At 38.3% G+C, this 24,457-nt stretch overlaps 1 protein-coding gene across 2 annotated transcripts in view; it reads right to left on the reverse strand.

Moving 5' to 3' along the window:
* Positions 1-11,677: 11,677 nt before the first annotated feature.
* aplp1 (amyloid beta (A4) precursor-like protein 1) overlaps positions 11,678-24,457 on the reverse strand; it is a 49,433-nt gene continuing 36,653 nt past the window's right edge. Inside the window, exons 5-17 of one of the 2 annotated variants that reach the window (XM_084726402.1) lie at positions 22,650-22,843; positions 22,247-22,551; positions 19,955-20,082; positions 17,647-17,721; positions 17,370-17,528; positions 16,086-16,214; positions 15,242-15,341; positions 14,720-14,887; positions 14,540-14,560; positions 14,370-14,437; positions 14,174-14,239; positions 13,949-14,092; positions 11,678-12,789 (exon numbers count right to left, since the gene is read on the reverse strand). In XM_084726402.1, coding sequence (XP_084582528.1) covers positions 12,691-12,789; positions 13,949-14,092; positions 14,174-14,239; positions 14,370-14,437; positions 14,540-14,560; positions 14,720-14,887; positions 15,242-15,341; positions 16,086-16,214; positions 17,370-17,528; positions 17,647-17,721; positions 19,955-20,082; positions 22,247-22,551; positions 22,650-22,843 — 1,656 coding nt within the window. In that variant the 3' untranslated portion in view covers positions 11,678-12,690. Of the gene's footprint in view, positions 12,793-13,948; positions 14,093-14,173; positions 14,240-14,369; positions 14,438-14,539; positions 14,561-14,719; positions 14,888-15,241; positions 15,342-16,085; positions 16,215-17,369; positions 17,529-17,646; positions 17,722-19,954; positions 20,083-22,246; positions 22,552-22,649; positions 22,844-24,457 lie in introns of both variants that reach the window. The other variant, XM_084726401.1, reaches the window with a different exon arrangement.

Raw genomic sequence — 24,457 nt, forward strand, 5'->3', positions numbered from 1 at the left:
TTTTGCTGAGGGACAGGGTGGTTTCCTCTTTTGTCTTTGCAGTCCCTCCTCTTCAGCTTATCTCTCATTGGTTCATTGATTATGGTTTTAAATGGTTTGTTTTGTACAATAAACAAAGTTCAGTTTTTAAATCATTTTGTTTAGTTGATTTCACTTAAAGCATTTCTCAATTTCTCCAGTTGCTGTAAAGTATGGACAAGTATTGATACTGCTTGCAAATCAACAGGACACAGGAGTATGGCAGAAGAAATTCATTTTTTGAAACCGAGAAAGGTTTAATCTGACCAAATGACTACACTATGTGTGCATATGTGTGTGGGTGTGTGTGTGTGCGTGGGTGTGTGAGAGATTGAGAAAGAAGGGAGAGAAATGGGGACAGTGGTTAGAGGGATATATGCGTGCCCTACTGATGCTGTATACCTGTACATGCTGTACATGATTTCCTCCCCTCCAGCCTCACTTGCTGGTCACTACATTAATAGGCTGTGCTGTGCTGAGACAAAAACCACTTCAAAGACCCTGATGTGTGACAGGAAGCATACAGACAAAGGGCCAGTGGTACCGATATGCAGGGCTGGGCTTCACTGAAACCTGCTCCCTTGAAATAGAAAGATATGCTTCACCCTTTCGATGTGTCAGAACTCTGTGTGAAAAACAGGTAAAAATAGGCCAACTGCAGAGACACGGTCAGTTTAGCCAACCTCTGCGGTTGAGTACATTATGACTACCTTGTATGCCTTTAAAGCTTCATTTGGCTGTTAGATTATTAATTATCAAGCGGCGAAAACTACATTTGAGATGCGTGTGCATTGCTAAGCCTGCTGCTGGACAGTGGATCACCGCAGACCGGCGTGCTACAACAGTGTCACATAAATTCATCAGCCGACAGGACAAGAGCCCTCTGTTCAAGTCAAGTCTCTAGCACTGCCATCAGGAAATGAATTGTGCCTCTGAGGCAGTGAACAGTTGGTTCAGTGGTGGAAAACTGTCTCTACTATGTTTGAATAAAAAAAAAAAAGAGTTGTTCCAAATATGAAATTCTCAAAAATGTTATTAATATATTATATAATTTGATATAATATGTGGATACTTATATAATAATTTTTAAAACTTGCAAACCTTATTTGGTTAATCCAGCTGATAGACAAATATAGCAAGTATTTTTTGAACATAATAGAGCATTTATCACCGAAAGCTAGATATTTCCCTCAGAAGTTGGTGGAGACCAAAACAGATCTAAAAGGAGAGTGAATGTTGGACTCAAAATGAATCTTAATGTTGCTGTATGTCTGAGCAGACTTACTTTTACTTCTGACATTTAACACACATATCTGTGCTTTCTACTTCTCACATTTACAAAACAGGCTTGTTACTTTAGTCTTAATTTGAGGGGAATTATTGATTATTTTTATTGATTATATATGTATCATTGTGCACCGCCTTCTCAAAATCGAGACTGATTTCGGTCTAAATGGGTGGAACAATATCACAAAGAAATGAAGACTCCTTGGTGTGTTCATCAGTGTATCATCAACAACAGATGTAGCAAGACATATTTTATTTATTTTATTTTTTATTTCAGACATTTCAAAAATAAATATCTTGTAGAGAAAAAAAAACATACAAAACAGAGACAAAACAATGAATAATGGACAAACTTACAATGAGAAACCTAAACTGTTTCATGTCTGAAAATAGACATAGGCAATGTGAAAGACCTAAAAAAGACATAACAGACAAGGAGGGGATAGGAATAGCTGATAAATATGTCCCTCAGAGGTCTACTTTTCACTTTGAACTTTTTCACTCTATTTAAGTAAAAGAGTTGAATAAGTACTTCAACTTTCACCAGTCCTTTTTCACACAAGTATCTGCACATTTACTTGTGTAAAAAACGTCTGTACTTTTGTCACCTTGGGTCTCTGCTTCATTTGCAAGTGTGGCCTAGAGTCTGTGTTATGCAGGTTCTTGCGATTTTCTTCTTCTCCAAATGGTCAAAACGTGGACCAACTATGTAGAAAGAACAGAAAAGGTCAGTGCACAATCATGGAAAACAAGAAACTCTTAACACGAATAAGTAAAAAACTCAACAGGAGAAGACCTCATGATGAGATACATTCAGCACAATAAGACATGCTGTAAGTGAAAGTAGAAATAATCTTCCCTTGCTGTTGATCACAAACTGAAACAAGAACTAAACAGCAAACACAGTTAGCCAAAACTAAACTCTGCACTTTCCTTTTCAACAGCTGGGATAGATTGTTGCCGGTAAATTGCAATTGGAGAGCAGATGGCAGTATCTCTGATGCAATGAAATCTGATTAATAGGAGACGGGTAAGCCCATGTAATATCACATGGCAAAAGCCCTTTGAAGTCACATCTGGTATGAATTGGGGAGCAGAAGAAGGAAGATAGTAGTGTTATGTGGTAAAATGTTATTTTTCAAAATCAAAGTGTAATCAAATTTTACAGGAGTTTTTTTTTTTATTAATATAAGCTTTAGACATTAAATAAACATGTCTGTGTTCCATCTGTTCTGTGTTTGAAACCGTGAACATAATGAAATTCAGTTTTAAAGGACAAGTGTGTGAGATTGAGATGATATTAGTAGCAGAATATGGTTTAAAGGAATCTTCATAAGTATGTATTCATGAGTGTATAATCACTTGAACACAAGACTTTTTGTGTTTTGTTTACCTTAGAACATACTATCAAAAGAGACATTTTTGTCCAAAAAATAAAAGATAAAAAAAGTCTAATAAAATCTAATAAAAAATTTTAAAAAGTCTCTCTGGAGCCACAACTATCTCCAACTAACGCTCTCTATTTTTAGAGACTTAAATTTTTTTGGATTTAGCATCTATAGCTAGCTTTTGGAGACTCAAGACTAGCAGCTGTTGTAGCCCATGATGCACATTTTAATAGACGAAAGCTCCAAAGCCGCAGGTTACTGACCCCCCCACCTCAGAATAAGCCCTTTTAATCTACAGAGGGTTCGGATCCTCTTACACAGAGGCTGCCATGTTTCCACAGTAGCCCAGAACAGACAAACTGAACACTGTCTCTAGATACGGCCTTTAGCATTTTTCACAGGTTTTGTGGCTACTTTTGTGGTTCTCTTAAACGCATGAAGGGGATGGTCATGAGAGTGGTATTCAGTTAGTTGCAACTACAATCTCAACGCTAGATGCTATGACCAGTCCTTTAATTATATCTTTGATATCTGACTCTCACTGAATAACAGTTCATTTCTTAATTATAAAAATGTATCTAAAGGCAGTATCTCTGTGCCTAGACTCAGGAAGAAAACATTTTTTCATGTTGCTTGATTAATTTCAGTGTGATTTAGAGCTGGGTGTCATCAGCATCAGAAAATCAATTCCAGATTTACAAACCCTATGGCTCAGCTCAAGACACCAACCGTTTGGTGGCGGGGCCTTGGGTTACTCAAACATTGGTATCTGATGGCCTGATAACGAGACTGAACTTTTTTTTTTCCCAGAATCACACCTGCCACACCTTTAAGTGAAATTTCAGAGAAATTAAATGCACAAGATAAAGTCTTCCACCAGGGTTTCTCTCATATAGCTGATGAAAATCTGATTTGACTCTGACATCATATTCACGTATGAGGTGATATTAAAGTTTTATTCATGTTATGTTTAGTCATGTTTGCCAACTGCGTTTTTCACTCTGTGATGTATCCAACGGATCCCGTGTTTTCCTGGAAGTTATAGCAGGTAGTAACTAACTAGCTAGCAACAACTAAGAAACACACCATTACCTTGAATGGATTTCTCTGGTTTTGAACATTATTGGAAACATTTGAACATATATAACATGTCTTGTGTTTTTAGACATTTTAATGTGGAAATGTGACATATCATAGCTTTAAAACCCAATTAAAACAGCTGCATGTTATCAGATAAGTAACAATCTCTTGCATATATACTGGAATGGATTGCCCTGAGGTTTCAGTAGTTCTGATGCACACATCAAAATTTGGTTTGACTAGTGAAACTAACTTTGGGCAGTTGTTGCATACTTTAACTGCAGTTTTCTGCAGGTCTGTTAAATACTATTGGTATGATAAAACAGTACTGATTTACTTGTGGCAGTCAACACAAATAATGTTAAGTGAGGGGATATTTAATCATTACAATTCAAAACCTACAATTAAAATATACTGTATTCAACACAGCTGGCTCAAATGACACAATCAAATTTCACTGCAAAGTTTATAATTGAGGAAGGAAGTAATTTGGAAGTGCTAATATTCATAGACTTTTACAGTTCTCAGCAACTGTACATGCATCATGTCAACATTATACTTTTTAATCAGGCCATTAATCAATATTTCATCAGAGGAAGTGATATTTTATTGAAAATGATGATTCTCAGAATTTGTCTGAATTACAGGCTATCTACAACATTATGTGTAGGTCTCATTAGAGTTACTGTAGGTTTATATGACTAGTTTTGTCAGTCATACGTGTGAGCATGCTGGGGAGGGACAGTCTCGCACTACCTCAACATGCTCTCAGAGGTTTACTCAGCAAGCTCTTGCAAAATAAGAGCAATAGATCAAGTCTCTCATGTGAATCTGCACAGGAGGATGATATACTGCAGGGGCAGTCGCACAAACACGTAGACTATACAAATTATCAGTCATCTAATTGTATAGTGGTATGGTTGTGTTTGTGGTTATTGTTTTATTTCCTGAACAATAACTTCTGCAAGGATGTTTTTCATTGTTAACGAAAAAAGAAGACGGATGCTTATTATGTACAATTTTTTTTTATTCCAGTTTTAAGTCACAGTTTGGTTAGTTTTAGGCACCAAAACTACTTGATTATGTTTGGGGAAAATGCTAAAATAAAATGTAAATGCTTTATTTACTGTGCTATAACTACAGACACCTGGGTGCCTGTCTCTGCCATACTAGGCTATATGCAGCCGTGCAAATAGCCACATTAGCTATTCCACCCAGGGTGCACATAGCAGTTACATTAATAAACTGTTTCAGCTTAATGTTAATTAAAAGTCAGACTTAGTTGACTTATGATTTACTTTTTTTTTTTTTAATAAATTCTTATTTTCAGTTTCTGTCTGGCAACAAAACTACTTGGTTAGGTTCAGGAAAATATCATGGTTTGAGATGTTGATGATGGTTTCAAGATCATGATTTTCTGCAGTGACCACATTGGCAGTTTCCTCCTTAGGTGCGAATAGCATTGTCAGCCACCAACACCTGGGAGTTTGTCTCTGCCACGGCAGTCTACATACACCCAGGTGTCAGTAGTCACATTACCTTGTCCTCCCCGGTTGCAAATATAATATTTTAGTTTGAGCTACCCAGAAATATATAACATACTTAAAGTAAGCAATAACTTTACCAGCTGCGACACTTAAGTGATAAACACATCATATAATATAATAAAGATATGATTCTGAAATGGGCCATTCTGCATGACTGCTTTTACTTTCAGCACTTTAAGTATTTGATGCTTAAACTTTTGTAGTTTTGCTCAAGTATTTTTTTAACTGTTTTGTAGTTTTACTTTCCGTAAAAGATAATAATAATCCTTACACCACTGCTTGTCACCCATATGGTCATAGGACATGAATGTTGTGTTAAACACAATGTGGTTTCCTTGTAATGCTGTGATCACAGGTTTGCTGTGTTGACGCGTTAGCAGCGAAGCAGTGACATTTCTTGTTATTTTTTCAGATTTCGTCCTAAGTTGTTATTCCACTGAAGTTGATGCTTCAGTGGCCTTTTCCCCACAGCTGTAACTACATGATAACTGTAGTGTATAGCTGTCCATCCATGACAGTTTAATCTGTGTGCATGTGTAAGTGCGTAGGTATAAGCTGACATCTGGGGCCATTGTGTGCTCAGTTATCGTCAAGTATTGCTCACACCACTGGACAGTCTGATCTCATCTGTTCCTCTCAGAGAAATTAGCATTATACCAACACTTAAATGTCATCTTGTGCTATATGGGAAGGAGACGACCAGAGCTGATGCACCTGCCAGTAATATCAAGACTGTCAGTCCCCCCACAGCGTGCTCCTTAGCACCTGCTATCCCCCCACTGTCAGTTTAACAATCACCGTCCGACACCCTACCCAGCATCAGTGCTGACTCACTGAGGTGTCTAACTGTGTGTGCGGGGTATTTGAGGTAAATGCTCTCATGTGTGCACATTCTACATTAGTGTGACCTTCAGCGCCCACGCATCTTATATGATGTTAATGCCGATCTTTTATTTCTTTAGGTACACAACTCGTGTATTCACCTTTGATCTTCCTACCGAGGCATTTTAATCTCTGCATGCTAAGGGGTTTCATATTGTTGTTTTGTTGAATGAATCAAAGTGTTACTGAACTAAACAAAACGCACACTCAGACTGCGATGTGATAAAAGTCTGGGTGAATATGAGTTGACTTACATTACCACAGTGGCGGTACGTGAGCAGTCAACTTCAGAGGAACCGCTCGCAAGATGACTGATGTGCGCTGGAGGCATCAATGACAAACTGTCACTGTACAGCCACAGAACGTTTTCACAGTAATCTGGGTAAGGAGGACTACCCGTCAGTGTTGTGGTTTGGAAGAAGTGAACCTATGCAGAGTTAGGGGCTGGGTCCTGACACTTCTTTGTAATTTGTGGGTGAAGGAAGTGTGATGCCTGCCTACGCGAGTGTCAGGTGAACTGATGCTTGAGAACGGTGTCAGTGTATCTAATCAGTTGGTTTTACAGAGGGTCTGATGTTTATTAATGCTTATAACAACATAAAGTACAGCACTGTGATGTGATTAAAGCATTTGCTTAGAGATAAAAAGAATGTGACACACGCAGTATATCATTACTCACTGCCCTACATTAAGTTCACAGAAAAGAGTCATCATTTTCTAACAGTGTTGCAATGATTTGGAGATTACCATAGGTCATTAGCAGTGCTGTCTATCTCTGGTGTTGGTTTTCTTCGTGTCACTGTTTTTAGAAAATAAATGTATTACTTCATTCGTGGGAACATATTTTGTTTCTTCGCTTTCTTTGAGGTTAACAGCACTATATGCATCACATGCTCCTTGTCCTGACATATAGGAAGTAAACTGCAAATATGGCATCACAGAAGTGATACTGTGGCTTAAGGAGTCACTGAAACTTCATCCTGAGAACTGAGAAAAAACCTTATCTCACACCATACTTTAATCTTGGTTAAGATGTTTATCTTGTAGAAAGTTTTACTATCAAATGTAGTGTATTACGTCAATGTCTGACACACATGATGAACAGGATTTTGCATGACTTGAATGTCAGACTTAAAGGTGAAATATGCAACACCCTAGAGTTCAAAAATTCACCTTATTCATCATCCGGCCATATTTCAAGCTAAAATAACATATTTGTTAATCCATTAGCTACCGTTACACCTCAGCTAATGTTAGCTTTCAACCGCTTCCCAGCTAACATTACCGTTAGATGGTGTTACATGATAGGATAGGACAGACGTAAATTAATACTGAAATCAACGTACATCTTTTGACACATTTATTTAAGCAAAACACTCTGGATGTAATCAAGCTTGCAATGTGATGTTAACTCTTGCTGTCTCTTGTCAAACTATATGTGCAAAACATCTAAAAGAGGGTTACCCAAATGTTAGGATCTGATCTTACATTGTTTTTCTTGTCATACTGATAACATTTTTGTGCTTGATGTAATACACATGAAGATTTAACAGATGTGTTCCACTGAGCATAATATCACAACTAATGGGTTGTCATGTATGTTATAAGCTTCAAAAGTTGCACAATGTCCCTCAAGATTTTCACTAACTATTGTCTTTTCAGTTGCTGATCAATAAGGACGTGGGAAAATGATCATAATTTGCCATATTCTCTGAATATGGTAATGCAGCAGTTCAAATTCAGAGTGTTGGAGCAAATTGTTTCCCCCTTCCTCCTCCCCCAGAATCAAAGCTCAGGCAGGCTGGCTGCACTGAACGCCAAGTGGACTCCAGAAAGTAGTATTAACAGAACTAATAGTCACTAACAGTAACAGAACGCAGCCGTCCATGTTTGTTTGGGAGTAAACACAAGCTCAACATTATACTTTGACAATAATAATCAATAATGTAAATTTCATCTGCTGTTTATAACTGTCAACTGCGTCATGTAAGGCTCGGCCCAATAAAGTTGAAACCAGCTCATCTTTGATTTGTAGCGCCTCATGTCCGACACATCAGACTCGTGTCAGTTTCAGATTTCATGTTGCTGGATTCAATTAAAAGTGACTTAAACTGATGCTTTGTCGCTAACAGTCTATATACCATTACTGCCTGCTAACCTCTGTTTACATATTGCTCAATTTAACCGTAAAAAATCTACTCTTTCTAAAAGATTATTCATGACTCATAAACAGACCGTTCTGCATTAGTTTTAACTTGAATAAATGTGAAATGGCGAAAAAAAAAATAAAAAATCCCTATTACGCACAATAATGGAAATTTCAAAGGAGAACACGTTGGTTGTAGGTTGTAGTGGAGAAGCCAGTAGATTATGGTCTTTTTGATTAAGTACAGTAAATATGTTGCATATGTCTCCTTCCAACATCTTTATTGCTGTCAAATCATATCTTGTGCACTGAGGTAAACATATGTGAGCAACAATAGATGGAAGAAATTGTAAATTATGTTGAAATGTAGAAAAAACAATGTCTTTTAAGTGCTCTATAGGTTTCTTTTTCCAAAGAATTCAAGAGAGGAGATGCAGGAGAAGAAAATTTTCCAGTGTGAGTAAGTCAGACGGTTTTCCCCTCCTGACTGTGGTTTTTACATCACAGGGTTCAATACACAGGTTACATCATGGTCAATTATCATTCTCCTGCATGTTACCTCTGAGTGACTGAATTAAGTTTCCTATGATGTGAATGTGGCATCATTCTTCTCAAAGAAGAGAGAAAATCTACACGTGTAGAAGCGAGTCAATAAGCACAGACAATGTGTTTTATGGGTCATTCATTTTTATTACACTATTAATTAGCTTAACCAGTTTTAATTTCTCAGATTGCTTGCAAATACAGTTACACAACAGAGAACATTTTGCCAAATTGGAATATCTGTCTGCTTATTTGTGGAGCATGTCTTTGGTTAAAAGGTCTGAATGAAAATGAAGAACAGCTCTCGCAATGATGCTATCGAGGTCTCTAGAATCAATGCACTATAATTGAAATCAGACAGACAGACTCAATGTCTAACATTTAGCAACCTGTACACAAATTGAGTCATTTGGTTCTACTTGTGCTTAGTGCCACTCCTTGTCAATTAGGCAGAGGCCATATGTTCACTCTTATTTCACATTTCTGAACGTTATAAACTTCAATGTTTTCTCACACAAGCCTCTAAAATTACATTACAGGTGAAAAGCATGACCCTTGATCCAACTGATTATTACATATAAATAAAAAATACAGAATAATTACATCCAAAACACAGCATTGTAAAAGGCAATAATGCAGCAATTAAAATCTCGATAACATTGTTTATATTTCGTTGGGAAGTTAAGGGGGACAGACCAACAAAGAAGTCTAGAATTTGACAGAGGACATACGTACAAATGTGATTTGAGTAACTACAGTATACACCATTCTAAGTCTGCTAAATGCTGGTAGGAAACCGTCAGTGGTTTGGGAAACACAGGCAAGCTTATTCTCATCTATGGTTTCAGTAGTATCATTACAAGATCGACTGACTTAAACTGTGAACATACAACGTTTTCATTCACTAACGTAGCTGTACAAATTATACAAGGGCTATGACTTCTCTTCACCTGTCATAACGCAACTGCAACCTACTATTCACCTGCCCAATGAGAGAAACTGAAGATTAATGCCAAATCATAACTCGTTTTGCTTATTTTAAAGCAAACTTTAACAAAAAAAAAAAAACATTAAAAAAACAAAAAAAAACAGCACAAATTAAAAGTAAACAGCTTTTCTTTTGAATGGACAGATGCATGGTTTTTTTTTTTAGAGAAAACTTCCACCAGTAAGAAATAAATAAAATAGGAACTGATTTTGGTATGATTATCTATATTACAGCCTATAGATAAAAGACTGATGAACAAAAAAGCAACATCCCAGAACATGACCTTCCTGAACCGAGATGGTCTGACACAATCACATAAAGGAAATCAACCCTGACACACTAAGCAGTTAACAATCAGCCAGAAAAAGGGGGCATTCCCTTTTTTACTTACCTATACAGGGTGCTATATTGGTCATAAATATGACAAACTACGATGAGTAATTCGGTGAAAAGCTTTTTTATGAAGAGAGTAAATTAAATATAGCATCTATTGAGTACTAACATTCAATGTTGTTGAGTCCAAATAGGTCAAACTGGCAGATTTAAAGACACAGCATGTATTACTACTATCATGTCTGAGTGTGTGGGCTGTTTTTGAGGACTTACACACACTGATGCTTCACATTACTATAGCTGTGGCCTCTTTGCACACCTCTGTACAGTAAGCTTTTTAGTTCCTCTGCTCTGAAATGTGAAAACAAACAGGCAGGCTGCTACAGGGAGTGATGAGAAGGGCATCAGGCATGTAGTCTGTCTGTTGGGTGTGTGTTGAACGTCACTACTTGGTCTACTAGGGGGGAATGATGCATCACTGAAAAGAAGATGGAAATCTCAACGTCTACCTTAAATACATTCAGAAAGAAGTTACTGTGTCGTTGTCTTGTGCTGGTTTTTACAACAGTCCGTTTTCAATCAGCCATGTTAGGAAAATGTTTCTCCTTCTCGTAACAGCACAATGTACTATTTTTATGTATTATTCCATTACATCAATGCAAATTAATCATAGAAATGTCTACATCTAGTAGTTATGTATTTCTTACGTTATTTACAGTGTCCATTTTGAACGGTGACATTTCCGACTTTTCAAAAAGCAATGACGAGAACAACACAAATAAGTACAGCAGCATCATACACCAAGTTGTCATGCTTTCATTAAAAGAATGGACTTCTGATTATTCTGTTTTACACTTCTTTAGGTAGCAGTACAAATAAAATAAACTCATTCACTGACTTAATTAGCTAAATGGGATATTTGGTATATTTTTGCCAAATACCTTGATCCTCAGAAGTCAAAAACATTTTTTTTGTACCACCAGCACATACAGTAGTTCTGTATCGACTAGTGCGGTCTTTTTGGCCTTCTCTGTTTTTAATTTAAAGCCTAAATGTCTCACACATTCAAAGTAAACACCTCCACATCCTCACTTTATGTCCAAGTCTTACAGGGATAGTTCAGATTATTTGAAGTGGAGTTGTATGAGGTACTTATCCACAGTCAGTTTGTTACCTGCGCCCCCAGGGTGGAGAAGCGGAGATGAGTACCAGCCTAGAAGCCAAACAATGTGCTGCTGTAGACAGGGTCAGCAACAAAAGTATTTTAGCCACTTAAAAAAGCTACACGTTAAAAAGAAAAAAAAAAAAAAAAAATTAAAAATCAACACTGGTTTAAGTGTACATTATATTTAGAAAATTTTCACTGGTTTACTTTGCCTTCAGACAGCTTTTTCCAACAGAAAACCACTGTTATATAACCCAAATATTGCTCTCTCCAAACCAACAAAACTCACATCTGAACTATCCTTTTAAAATATCATACAACAACACAAGCATACTAATCAATCAAGGCAGCAGTAGACCAGCAACCCCCGTGTTTTACAAGGTAAAATTACTGATTCTGTCTATGGAGTTTGCTTGGTTTAGAATGAGGGATATTTAGCTCATATAACTGTGGTTTACCATGAGGAAAGACAGCCTGATGGCAAAGTAAAGTAGTAAAAATATTTTAAATATAATGTACACATTTTCTTGTTTCAGGTGGACCTTTTTTAGGTGTCGACAGCCCGCCCCCAGCAGTACGATGCTTACTCCTCTCTGTTTTTTCACTCTAGTAGTGTGCCAACAGGCATCTACTGTAGATAATACACTGACTATCTATAAGTGCCTCACACAACTAATCTGAACTATCCCTTTAATATTGGAGGTATTGTCTAATATTTCACTAGGAGGTAAGTTTCACTTGACAATTAGGTCGACAATTGCCCTTTAATCACTGAGTGGGTTTTAAAATTGAGAGTTACATCATAATTTAACTAGGCTGTCACTCACACTCATCTACACAGATACATTATATCTAACTGTGGTACAATTTGAACAAAGAGACTACTACTGAAAAATAAATACTATAAAGCATTATGCACCGTTCAACTTCAGTTTCCAGTGAGGGGCGATGGGTCAAGTCATGCCACTAGGATGGGTTTCCTGTCTATGAGGTGAATGTTTTCAGGATTATGAAATGCTGTGGCACCGCTAATGGAAAGAACAATGCTCAGACTCTAACCCAGAGGAGTATTAGATTACAGTAGGTGATGTGAGGTTGTATCATATCTCATTATTCACATTCTGGTAATGATGATAGGTTGTTGGTCATTTACAATGGGATTGGGATGTACCCCGTACTTATTCAGTTACTTTATGTTTGCAACACATCGTAAATCCGTCAAAGGGAGTGTAGCTGGGACACCACTGTAAGGAAGAGTGGGGAGGGGGGACATAACAAGTGGTCAGGCATGACTTGTTGGCAGCCCCGATACCTCAGTTCATCTGTTCAAAGAATTTGTAGGTGGGGTTTTCGTAGCCGTGGTTTTGCATTTTGTTGAGCTGTCGTTCTTCTGGTGTCAGCATGGGGTCGACCTGCTGCGAGACAAACAAAAGCTCCAATTATTACACACTAGACACAAATTCATAAGTAAGGACCACACGATCAAATAAATGAATTGTTTATTAGATACTAGATTGTGATTAAGTGATCAGGGTTTCCTTAGCCAGTCGGAGTAATTTTACATTTTGGGAAATATGCAGATTTGCTTCATACAGTTAGGTGAAAAGGTCATACCAATCTCAAATCTGTATGGAAAGTACTGTATCTAGCTGGAGCAAGCAGCCAGTTAGCTCAGCTCTGTACAAAGAGTGGAAATATGGGAAAACAGCTAGCTTCGCTCTGTCCAAAGGTAACAAAATCTGCCTACCAGCACCATTGAAGCTCTCCAATCATTAATCTTGTTTGTTTCATTTGTAGACAAATTCTAAAGTGTATATTGCATCACCATTTAACAGGGGTTTGTGGGGTCAACTGCTTCTCTGCTTGATGTCTGGCAGCTGCTTCTGATGCTGGCAGGCAAATGATTTTACCTTTGATTTAGCAAAAATACTGGAAATAAAGGGCAACGGCTACTTTGGCTCTCTCCACTGTAAGATCACTGACTGCTGGCTGATGCTTCATATGCCCCTTTTCCACACACATGTGCTGGCTTGGCTTGACTCCGTTTGACTCGGCACATCAGCCCAGTACGGCAGGGATTTGCATCTCCATTTCAACTGGACTATCCGCTTGAAGCGCTTGAAGCTGTGCTCTGTCTCTCTCTTTTTTTTTTTCAACAATATGCTTATTGACTTTTATTTTCCCCGAACAAACAAGATTCAGTTCAATTACAGGTCAAACATCTGTTGCCACCCTCCACCACCTCTCAAATGTCCAAGTGGACAAAATTAATATTCCAAAAAAACAAACAAACAAACATCAAAAGAAAATGATTAAAAACAGATTAAAAGAAGTGAAATAGTGACAGTAATAACTATAACAATATTTATAGCAGTGCCCACAAAAGTCTGCATTATTTTGTTATTTAAACTCTTTTATTATGAAGTAGCAAAATCAGGAAATGTTGCCTTTATATTAATGTAATATACAGTACAGTATATATATATACAGTTTCAGTGCGAGTTCAAAACCTCAGGCGCGGTTTTTTAAAACTGTTCTTGGCTTAAATTGAAGGCCTATCTTGGGTCGTACCTCTACAATGCCGTGACTGATGGTGCCGTATGGCTTCCTGCGCACCAGCAGCAGGCTGATGACCATCACCATGGCAATCGCCACAGCCACCACCAGCAAGCCCACCATGGCGCCACGGTTGAACGTCTCCAATGCATCCGGTTGCTATGGACAGAGAGAAATGCACAGTAAAACATAAATCACGGGAGTGATTGGATTTAAATTTAATTCGTGCAAATTTCTTACCAGTTCATCTCTCTCAATCTCAGGAGGCTTGTTGACAACCTGCTTGAGCTCCACAGAGGTGTTGATCTAAGAAAGAGGTCATGTGTAAGAATATGGGAAATGAAAAGATAACATACATATACAAAGCACAGATTTCTGTGTCTTAGCATGCATCTATTAAACTGGGATAGGGTCTGAAATATAAACAGTGCTTTACCTTTTCCTCATATTCATAAGTAGGGCCTCTCTCAGATGTGGTATAATCATATTCTTCCACTGCAGACACTGCAGGATGCAGACAAAGTCAGAAAAAGCACTTAGTTGTGAGCAAAAGTAAAAAACAAAACAAAACTCTGCAATCATTCTAAACAGTAAACACCAGCTCACCTTTCTTATTGGACTGCAGTTCTTCAGAGAAAAAAAGAGGCAAAAAATGTCATTAACAACAGAGACTAGTTCATCATTTTACACATGGCACTTACAAAATTAGAAATGACATAAGGATGTTGAATTTGTATGTGTGTGTGTGTGTGTGGGTGGGTGTATGAGTAGCGTGTGGATAAATACCAATGCGGGGAGGATAAGGTCTATTCTGGAAGGCTCTCTCCTCTTCCTCTTCATCATCCTTCTCCTCCTCACTCTCAGCTGGCAGAAGTTCTTCAGTAGTGCGGGTCTCAGAGAAGGAGGTGGTCATGAGCTCACTGATGTCTCCTCTTTCCGCCTTTACCAGCTCCTCTACAGGTGACACATGAATAAAAAAGTAGAGGTAATCTAAACAGACATCTGACAACATTTAACAAGGAATATGTAACAATTGTGTCCCAAAACGAGTGCTGCAGTCCAAATAGTGAGTTAGAGCCACAGACGGTATATCAAATAGGTCAAAATCCTATTTAATATGCTGTCCATGGTTGAAGCAAGTTGCTTCCCCTGACCCCCTCCTTAATATATGATAACATATCATGGTCATTTTATGATTTATTACAGTAAATATATTACACATTTCTCCTTTAAGAAAATACATAGAGCTCACACACAAGGGTCTACAGATCTCGAAAATTATGAAATGATGAATATCAATTAGCTTACGGATGTCATTGTGCAGCTCCTCAGCCAAGGATGGATCCTTGTACAGCAGTGCAAGACTCTGGTTCATCCTCTCCTCAATGACATGGAGATGTGTGTACACCTATAAATGACAAAAATGCATTTCATGAAGCTCAGTGCAAGTTCAATCATTTAGGAGGACTCTGCTCTAAAAAACCAACCAGATTTTGCCACAATCTCCATCAGCCAGTCGTGTCGTTGTTTTCAAACTTAAAATCTGTTCTCCTTTCTGCTTGCAACCCTTCTCCACCCCATTCACCTCCCCTTCATCCCATCCAGCTCATTAGAAGCCCACTCCTCATCCTCATGTTGTTTGGATGATTGATGCGTACATGCAGCTTTGGATGAACTCAGAGCTCATCCACATATCACTAATGCACACATCAATAAATTATATTTTGTACATTCAGAGTAAAGTCCCCTCTGATTGAAAGATTTTTTTTCACTAAGAAAAGGCCAACAGAGCTCAGATGATGAGTGTGTGTTGTACCGGTCTTTGCTGTGAAAAGAGAAGCAGTGAATTGGCTCCTCAAATGAAAAGTGAAAGTCTAGACATATTTTTTCATGCCTTCATGTGTCTAAAGCTGCTTTTGAAGTCAGCAAAGCCTGGCTTTGATCTGAGTTTAATGAAAAGAAGATTGGTAGGTGGTTCACCTCTGCGAGTTCAGTATTTATTAACTCATCAGTGGCACGTACTAACTCTTCAGCACACAATGTTCTGTGCGTTTCATGGTCAGCGGAAAAGGAGCCTGGCATTTCAAAAGCACGGGTGTGTGTGAAAACCCTTTCAGAAGCAGATACCTCACACACACTTTGAGACACGCACCTGGAATTTCATCTGCTCAGCCTTCTGGGGGTCGACAGCCACAATATGCTGGTAATGCCTGAGTGTGTGTCTGCGGTCCTTCTGCTCTGCGGCCATGTAACGCTTCAGAGCCTGCAGCACACGCTCCGGCTGGAAGACAAAGGTGAAAACAGGACAGAGTGAGGAAATGCCAGACAGTGAGATAAATGTGCTGCTTATCACAGAGTAAGAATCTAAAACAGGTCTGTGTTTGCTTCAAGGATTTAAAGCTGGGGTAGACACTTTACATTTAGTGTCACCAGGCTTAAGTTCCATAATAACCTTTAAAGGGTTGGTTTGGATTATTTAATGTGGGGTTGCATAAGGTACTTACCCAAAATCAGGGTACTATGTTCAGTAGATATTTGGGGGAACAGAGAGAACCAGCATAGGAAACTAAGCACTGTACTTCTGTGGACAGGGTCAGCAGCAAATGTATTTTAGCCACCTAAGAAAAAGCCCACCTAAAAAAACTAATATCAGTTTAGGTGTAGACTTAAACTAATATTGTTTTTTATATACTTTATACTATTTTCACTGCTTTTCTTTGCCATCAGACAAGTTTTCTGGTGGGAAACTGCTGTTACAGAGGTCAAATATTACTCTCTCCAAACCAACCAAACTTCACAGGCAAAAATCAGTAACTTCACCTCGCAGACACAGGAGTCGCCTGTCTGCCGCTACATCAATCTGTTAGTTTGTTTGTGTTATTTTGTGATTTATTGATTCACCAAAGTCACACAATAACACAAACAAACTAGCAGATCAAGGCAGCGGTAGACTAGCAACTCCTGTGTTCTGCAATATAAAATTACTGATTCCACCCATGGAGTTTGGTTGGTTTCGTGTTAGAAAAGGCTGTCTGATGACAGTCTGATATGCTTAAAACTGATATTGATTATTTTAGGTGGATCTTTTTTAAGAGCCTAAAATACATTTAGTTTCTGAGGGTATGCTGACTGTCATCTCTTTTAGGTGATACACTGACTATGTATAAGTACCTCATATACCACACATTAACTAATCTTAACTATCACTTTAAGCATAATGTAATTCAAGTGGTCTGAGTGAAAACAGATAGAAATAGACTTGGCTTTGTTTTCATTCTTTAGAAAACCTAGCCTGTACCTGGAAACTTTGGCTTCTCACAGTTTCGGTGAGATAGGGAACGAAGCTCAGCTACCTCTCTCCAGAATTACTTACTGCACCTTTAACTTTGTATTTATGTTGCTTTTCTCCCACCTCTGTACTCCACGATGGACTCACCTGCGGGGGATCAGACTGTACGGCAGTCAGGTAGTTCTCCAGGGCCAGGCGGCGGTTGTTGTTGAGTATGGCCTCCACTCTGGCAAGATGAGTCTCCACCAGCCTCTGCCTCTCCCCAGCGACCTGTTCCTCCAGTGTTTGCAGCACAGACTGAAAGTGCTGGTTGAGGAAAGATGTAGAGAGACAAGGATGAGTAAAAGCTGGTGCTACATGGCCGCAGGAGAATTTAAACTATTGAATTAAAGCCAGTAAAGCACGCTGACAAACGTCTGCTTACCTCATTCAGGGCCTGTCGCTCCGACTTTGGCAGATTCTTTGACTGGTTGTCTGCCTCGGCCCATTCCTTCATGATCTAAGGAATTAAAAAGACATAATGTCAGTTAATTTCGTAAAGCTTTCACTTACTCTATGAAACGGTATGAAATGGGGTCTGACAGTATTACCTGTATAAACAGCACACTGATAGTGGCATGTAACATGATATGGCTGTACAATTTATAGCTGTAGACTGTGTATATGTGTATAACTCTTTGGCAGTGTCACTGAAATTTGGTCAGCTCCTCTAAACCTCACTAATTAACACATTACATGGCGTCTTTTTGGGTTAAATTTTAATGTTGCGGCTTACAGACACTTGGATTACATCACACGAGCAGTATGGAGACATTTTGTGAGTTTTTTTTGTTTTCTTTTTTTTACATAAAACTGGTCACTGTTCATTTCAATTGTACTGGATTTGGCTGCAACGCTGTTTTCAGCTGAAGCTCCGGGAGTGTTTTGTGAACATCAGCACAGGGGTGAGTAGATATTGAGTGAATTTTCATTTTTGGGTGACTTGTCGCTTTAAAGGTAAAATGTGTCAAAGTACCATGCAATCTATCATAACCTTTGTGCAATCTGCCTCTTCAAGGCAACATGTTTACAGTGGAAGGTGTATATATTGTAAATAGTCTGTGTGTACAGTCCTGTACTTTAAATTTTATATTTCTTAGATTTTATATTTTTAAACTGATATGTACATACATATCTTCCTTCTTTTTTATCTTAATATTTTTAAGTACTTATTGTCACTTCTATCTGTACTGCTGAGCTGCTGTGACAAGTGAATTTCCCCGGTGTGGGATCAATAAAGTTCATCTTATCTTATCTTATCTTATCTTATCTTATTTTAAATTAAATATTGGCCTGCTGCAGTGATGTCCTGGCCAAAAGACTTAAGAAGACATCTTTGTTTGGTACAGACCCCTGTAAAAATCATACACACGTTTATCATTTAAAACAAGAATAAAGTAGTCAAAATGTATCATTCCCTCTACTATCTTAAATCATATTGCAATTGCATTATCAGTTTTTTTTCCTAAACATTCAGCCCTAATCTCTGTACAAAAGGCAAAGAGTGCAAAGGGGGATTTGTGCCTCTTTCTTCGTTGTGCAAACTGACTTCCTGTAGTCGCCTCTGGTTGCACAGCAACCCCACAATGACAATGAGACAACAAAAATCAGCAAGAAAGCAAATAATGCACCTATCTACCAAAATGTTTAACTATTCCTTAAAAGTATCTGTCTTAACAACAACATCTTTATCACCTCAAAACAAAACATGTTGGCAGTCATGAGGAATGTACGGCACAAAAAGAAAAACCGCAATGCAGACAACACTGTCTGGCCAGTTATGAAAGAACATTAAACACATCATAAGTGAGAATCTGTGAAGACTTGATGGTGCCCATCGAAACTGTTGAGCAGGAAGGCTTGAGGGCAGTAATGAAAACACAGAATTTGTGTTATACCACAGCCAAAACCCAAAGCAAAAAGACAATCTTGACTTGAAACAGGAGGCGTTTTTTTTTTTTTGACCGTGAGCAAGATAAACAGCTGATGTGCACTGTGATTAACTCTTATTTTCCATCATGTGTGAAACTCTGCCACCACAACCACTGCAAATTATACTACTAGTTTACTGATAATAACTTTACTAGTAACTCCTCAATCATTACTATTCCAGTCTTAAACTGCTGTCACATTGTACTGAAATTAAAAGGAGGATTAAAGGAGAAATATGTAAGACCTTTGTCTTCAAATGAGAACTGCAGTCCACATAATGAATTAGAGCCATAGATGATATATTAAATAGCTCTAATCCCTATTAAATATATGATTTGTACTCTAAAGCTAATTGCCCACCTCCTCCTCACAGAAGTCAGTATTTCAACTTTGCATGTTTCCTGAATTTCTGATGACATCATGGTCATTTAATCCTTTAATACTTTAAATACATTATATATTTCTCCTTTAATTATACATACAAGCATACTTTATATCATCTACTACCCATGATGTAAACCTAAGGTCATAAACTCACATCTTTAGGGGCATATGTGAAATTTATATTCTATTTTTACTTCTGTAACTATTTTTGTCTGCATCTGCTTCACTGAATGCAGGTAAAACATGCGCTGGTCAGCACCCCTGTCATTCTGAGAATATGATAAGCGAGTCACATCCCAGATTAACGAATCAACCTTACAAAGTCCAACCTGCCAGCTAAAAAACTATTAGCCTGTTCTTAGCCATGTGAAAGTCACCTCATTGATGCGCTTCATTCTGCGCTCCTCCAGGTCTGTTTTGGCACGCAAGAAGTTGGCATGCTCAGTGTCATCCACCGGCTTCTCAAAATAAACATCAACACCATCGGTGGGCCGAGGCGTAGTCACTGGATGGGAGAGACAGAAAACAGAGGTTATTACTGTCATGCTGACTGCAAGAGCCAGAGAGCAATTATCCTGTAATTAAAAGAACAGCCAGAGTGTGTCTCAGGGTGTGTACAGAGAAAAGTAGCAAGAGGGAAGGAAGCAATTTTACACAATAATAGAGGAATGGGAAAAATTAAACCAGCGACAATGGAAAACTATCTGCCATCTGCCATCTGCTTTGTCCTGGAGACAATTTGGGTGGAAGATAATAATAATTCTTTATAAACCCAGCAGAAATTGAAAAAGTGCTGAAATTACCTATGACATTCTGCCATGAGATACTGTGTCTGGATAAGACGTGGAAAACACTTTATGGTTTTGAAAAGAAAACACACCTTCAATGTTATTTTACAAGTGCAGCGGGAATTACCTGGAAAGTTTTAAAAGTTGTAGGGTAATAAGAAACACTGTAAATACAAATGTCTGCACACAGCAGTGTGTTCTTTTATGTATTACTTTTTTCAGATCTTCTTACTGACATTTTGCATTTACTGTTGTTTGACATAAAAAGGATATAATGTGACAGAAAAGAATCACCTGCTGTATTATATGTGTTAATGTAATGGCTGACAAAATATTGCACATTGAAAAAAGAAAGTAGCATGAGGATTTTCACTACCACCATGGGATATAAACCAACTGAAAAAAAAAAATATCAACAGCCACTGGCTTTTCTTTGAATTGTTTATACTATCTGCCACACAGACAGTGAGAACTATCATGGTTTACCATCCTGATTTTGTTTTTAGTTAAGTTCAGTCAAGTGGTTGACTGTCCCATTTTTTGTGCACACACGAGCTCTGCTGAGGCCTGGAGGTTAACTGTTTGTGTGTGGATGAACAAAGCACCCAATACAGGTCACGTAAACTGTATATTTAGAAAGAGACACATGTGCATGTCAGAGGCATGCATGCACTACATGCACTCATTACAAACTGATAAAGTGCAGAAGATGTTCACCAAACACTATGATTTATATCTCATATAACCAGGAAAGAAGAAGAGAAAGAAGAAAGAGTGACACTGATTATGTTTACATGCACGCTAGCTTTCCACTGTTATTCAGAATATTACAATATTCAGAATTCGATACAGGTCATGTAAACGGTGTATTCCGTTTGGATATTCTGAATGTAGCATTTTCTGATTAGGACATGTGGGATATGTTGACATAATTCAGGTTTTAGGAGCATACTTTGCACATGTATATAATGCCATTGGAAAATATTCTGAGGAAGAGTCGGTTTAAACACATATATGGGTCTAAACTGACCCCTCCCAAGTCCCACCCCTTGTTGCTCTGTGCTCCAATAATAATTGATCAAATTTTTCTTCCTGTTTCCTGTCCTTAAATATGCCATGTGCCAGGCTTCTCTATGTTGAAAAGAAACCAAATTTTGAAGATGGTTAAAATATGTTGCTGGTGGACCTCTAAGAGCTGCATATACACATCTTACGTTAGCAAAATTCTAGCAAACTAGCTAGCTACTCTACAGAAATTGTTAGAAAGTTCTCAACTCTTAATGGAGAACTGAGCGTGACTTAGGAATGTGCAGTGGGATTTTTACTGCAGTTTGCGACACACAGCTTCTTGCCTGTTTGTCAGCTCTATGTAACTGTTCTAACCAAACCAGACAAAAGCAAGACTGGAGGAGAGATGCATGCACAAAAAAAAAGCCCATACTTCTGGTCGAAAGGAGAAACACGTCAAGTAGTGGATATCAACAGGTTTTTGGATGTGCGCAAAAGTGGCAGTGCTGAACGATTCAAGAAGGTGGTTGAACGAATGAAAGAGGGAGTGCTGTTCATATGTCAAGTTTGCCACTAATGGAAAACTCAAAACTTAAAAACAATTCTATTTTGGTGCAAAGAAGCAAGCTGTACTACTTTTTCATCAGTATGCACACCTGCATGCAAACAGGAACATTAGTGAAATATTCTTTATCATTAGCTATATAAACAGCTCAGTGCAACTATCGTCCTTAAGGGTAAAAAACAGAATCTTTTGTGCATGTAAACATGGTCTGTCAGCACTCATTTAGTCATTTGGTGGTGTTGTTAACCACAGCTGCTAAAGGGCACTTTTCACACACAATGGAAAAAGAAAAAATTAGTGACACTCACAGCTGTCTCCCTTCATCAGAGGTGCAGAGGTGGTGGGTTTGTGGCTTTTGTCATAGTAGAAGGAGTCCAGATAGTCTGACGTCTGGTAGGGACCTGAGTCAATGGGGTATTCATACTCCTCTGGATCTTTCACAGCTATTGCCTCCTCTTCCTCCTCTTCTTCCGCCTCCTCCTCATCAACTTCCTCCTCTTCTTCTTCCTCCTCCTCCTCTTCCTCCACCACTTCATCATCCTCCTCTTCCATGTCAGCCTCGTCCACATCAGTGTCAGGAGAGGGGCTTGGTGTGGGGGCTGTCACTTTGGTGCTGCGGACAAGAAAAAAAAACCCTCGTTACTTGACAACGGCCAACACACAACCTGTGACCTCACAACACTTGTGTGTGGTCAAGCTGAATCATCTTACACAGAACTGAGTTTTCCACTAGTCTGGGATGTGAGTGTCTGAGGACCGGCAGGGACGTCTCTCTCCTCTGTTTCGCCTTTACCGCTGGAGCTCCCTCGGCTGGGGCAGCACACATACTCGACACCCCGGTAATGGTCTCCGCACGGCAACAGCATCCCGTAGCTGTGGAGCTCTAGATTGTCTGCAGTGCATTCCTGACAGGGAAGCAATCACATCCACAAAGTTAAAAAGACAATGTAAAAAGAAGTCAAAGTTAAAGAATTACATTTTCCTGAATATGAAACATTTTCTATCCTGGGAACAGAAGCACAAAATAAAAATGCACTTGTTTTTAAGGTATAATTTCAACTACCATCAAAAAACATCTGTCATATTTCTGGCTTCCAAACCTGACTGCTTTTGTGTATTATCTGGTGGTAGTAACAATTATTGAGGCAGAATAACACCATTTCAACATTAATCAACATTACAATGGACATAATATAAATGATGCATGTCGTATGCAGCTTGATCTTAGCTATAGCTGCAAGGATAAAATGCCAAATTCATCGCCTGTCATCTGTCACTGTCTGACTAACCAGCCTCATAGAAGTTATATTTTTCAATTGTTTTATAATTTCAAAGAAACAAAATTTGTTATGACAAGCCACCATTTTATTGAGCTGAGACAGATTCCATATTCTGGTGCGACTCCACCTGAAGGCATGCAAACTATGCCCTGATCACTCAAACTTAAAAAAATAAATAAAAATAAAGCACAGCTCTAAAAAAGCCCTCACACACTTGGTGTGAGATTTTGGCTATATTTCTTCAGTGAGAGCCACAGCTAGCTGTTGAGGGTAAAGCCATATGTTGCTATCTTTGCCTGTATTTCACTCAGAAGCGTTCTGGATAAAGTATGAATCCAGTGTTCTTGCACACTTTGGGCTTTCACTTGGAATTATATTATTATTATATACCCGCTTGTTGAACCTCAGTCCAGCACATTTTATTCCTTGTTTCACGAGTGCAGTTCATAGTTTGCTCTTCATTTTTTAATCTTTTGTAGAAGCATTTCCATGCTAAGTTGGTGGCAGTGATCGTATTGTGTTAGTCTAATTCATACGTTCGAGTTTTAATGGTCAGAAGTGTTCAAATTCATGGCACTTTGTGCTTGTTAATTTATTAATTTCAGTATTCCATGTGCTCTATTGACACATGCACAGAGCTGTTCCACGGACGCACACACACAACTATTGAATATGTTTTAAGAAAACCAGGCCCACATATTTTCTAAATATATTCACATATTTTGAATATTTAAAAACTTTCCCCAGTTTTATATTATTTATATATTATATTATATTATTTCCTGGGACACAGGAAATGGGATTTCTGGTGATGCCATGAATCCAAATTCTTTCCTGAGATTAAATCCTTGTCAGAATTATTTTTTTTTGTTCAAATTTGCATAAAATACAGCATTCTGATTCTCCTTTCTGTGAATATAAACAGGATGAACTTCTACCTCCTTCCTGATGTGTAACAAACACCTTTGGTAGGTGTACTGATAAACTATGACGTGATGCACAACACACCACTGTGCCAGACTTGTCTGGTCTAGTCTGATGTAACTGTTTGAGCTGGTTGCACAAGGGGTTTTAAATCTGCACTGGAAAGTGTACATGAAAAGTTAAACATTTCCAAAATGCACCAGTGGAAAGTCCCATAAAAATCACCCTCCCGCCTTAATGTGGCTGTAAACCCTTCTTTTCCTCATTAATATGCCTTCATCCTACAGTTTCAAACGTCTGAAAACTGTACAACTG

This window comes from Lutjanus erythropterus, chromosome 9 (assembly GCF_056507025.1).
Source record: "Lutjanus erythropterus isolate fLutEry1 chromosome 9, fLutEry1.hap2, whole genome shotgun sequence".
Taxonomy (NCBI): domain Eukaryota; kingdom Metazoa; phylum Chordata; class Actinopteri; order Lutjaniformes; family Lutjanidae; genus Lutjanus; species Lutjanus erythropterus.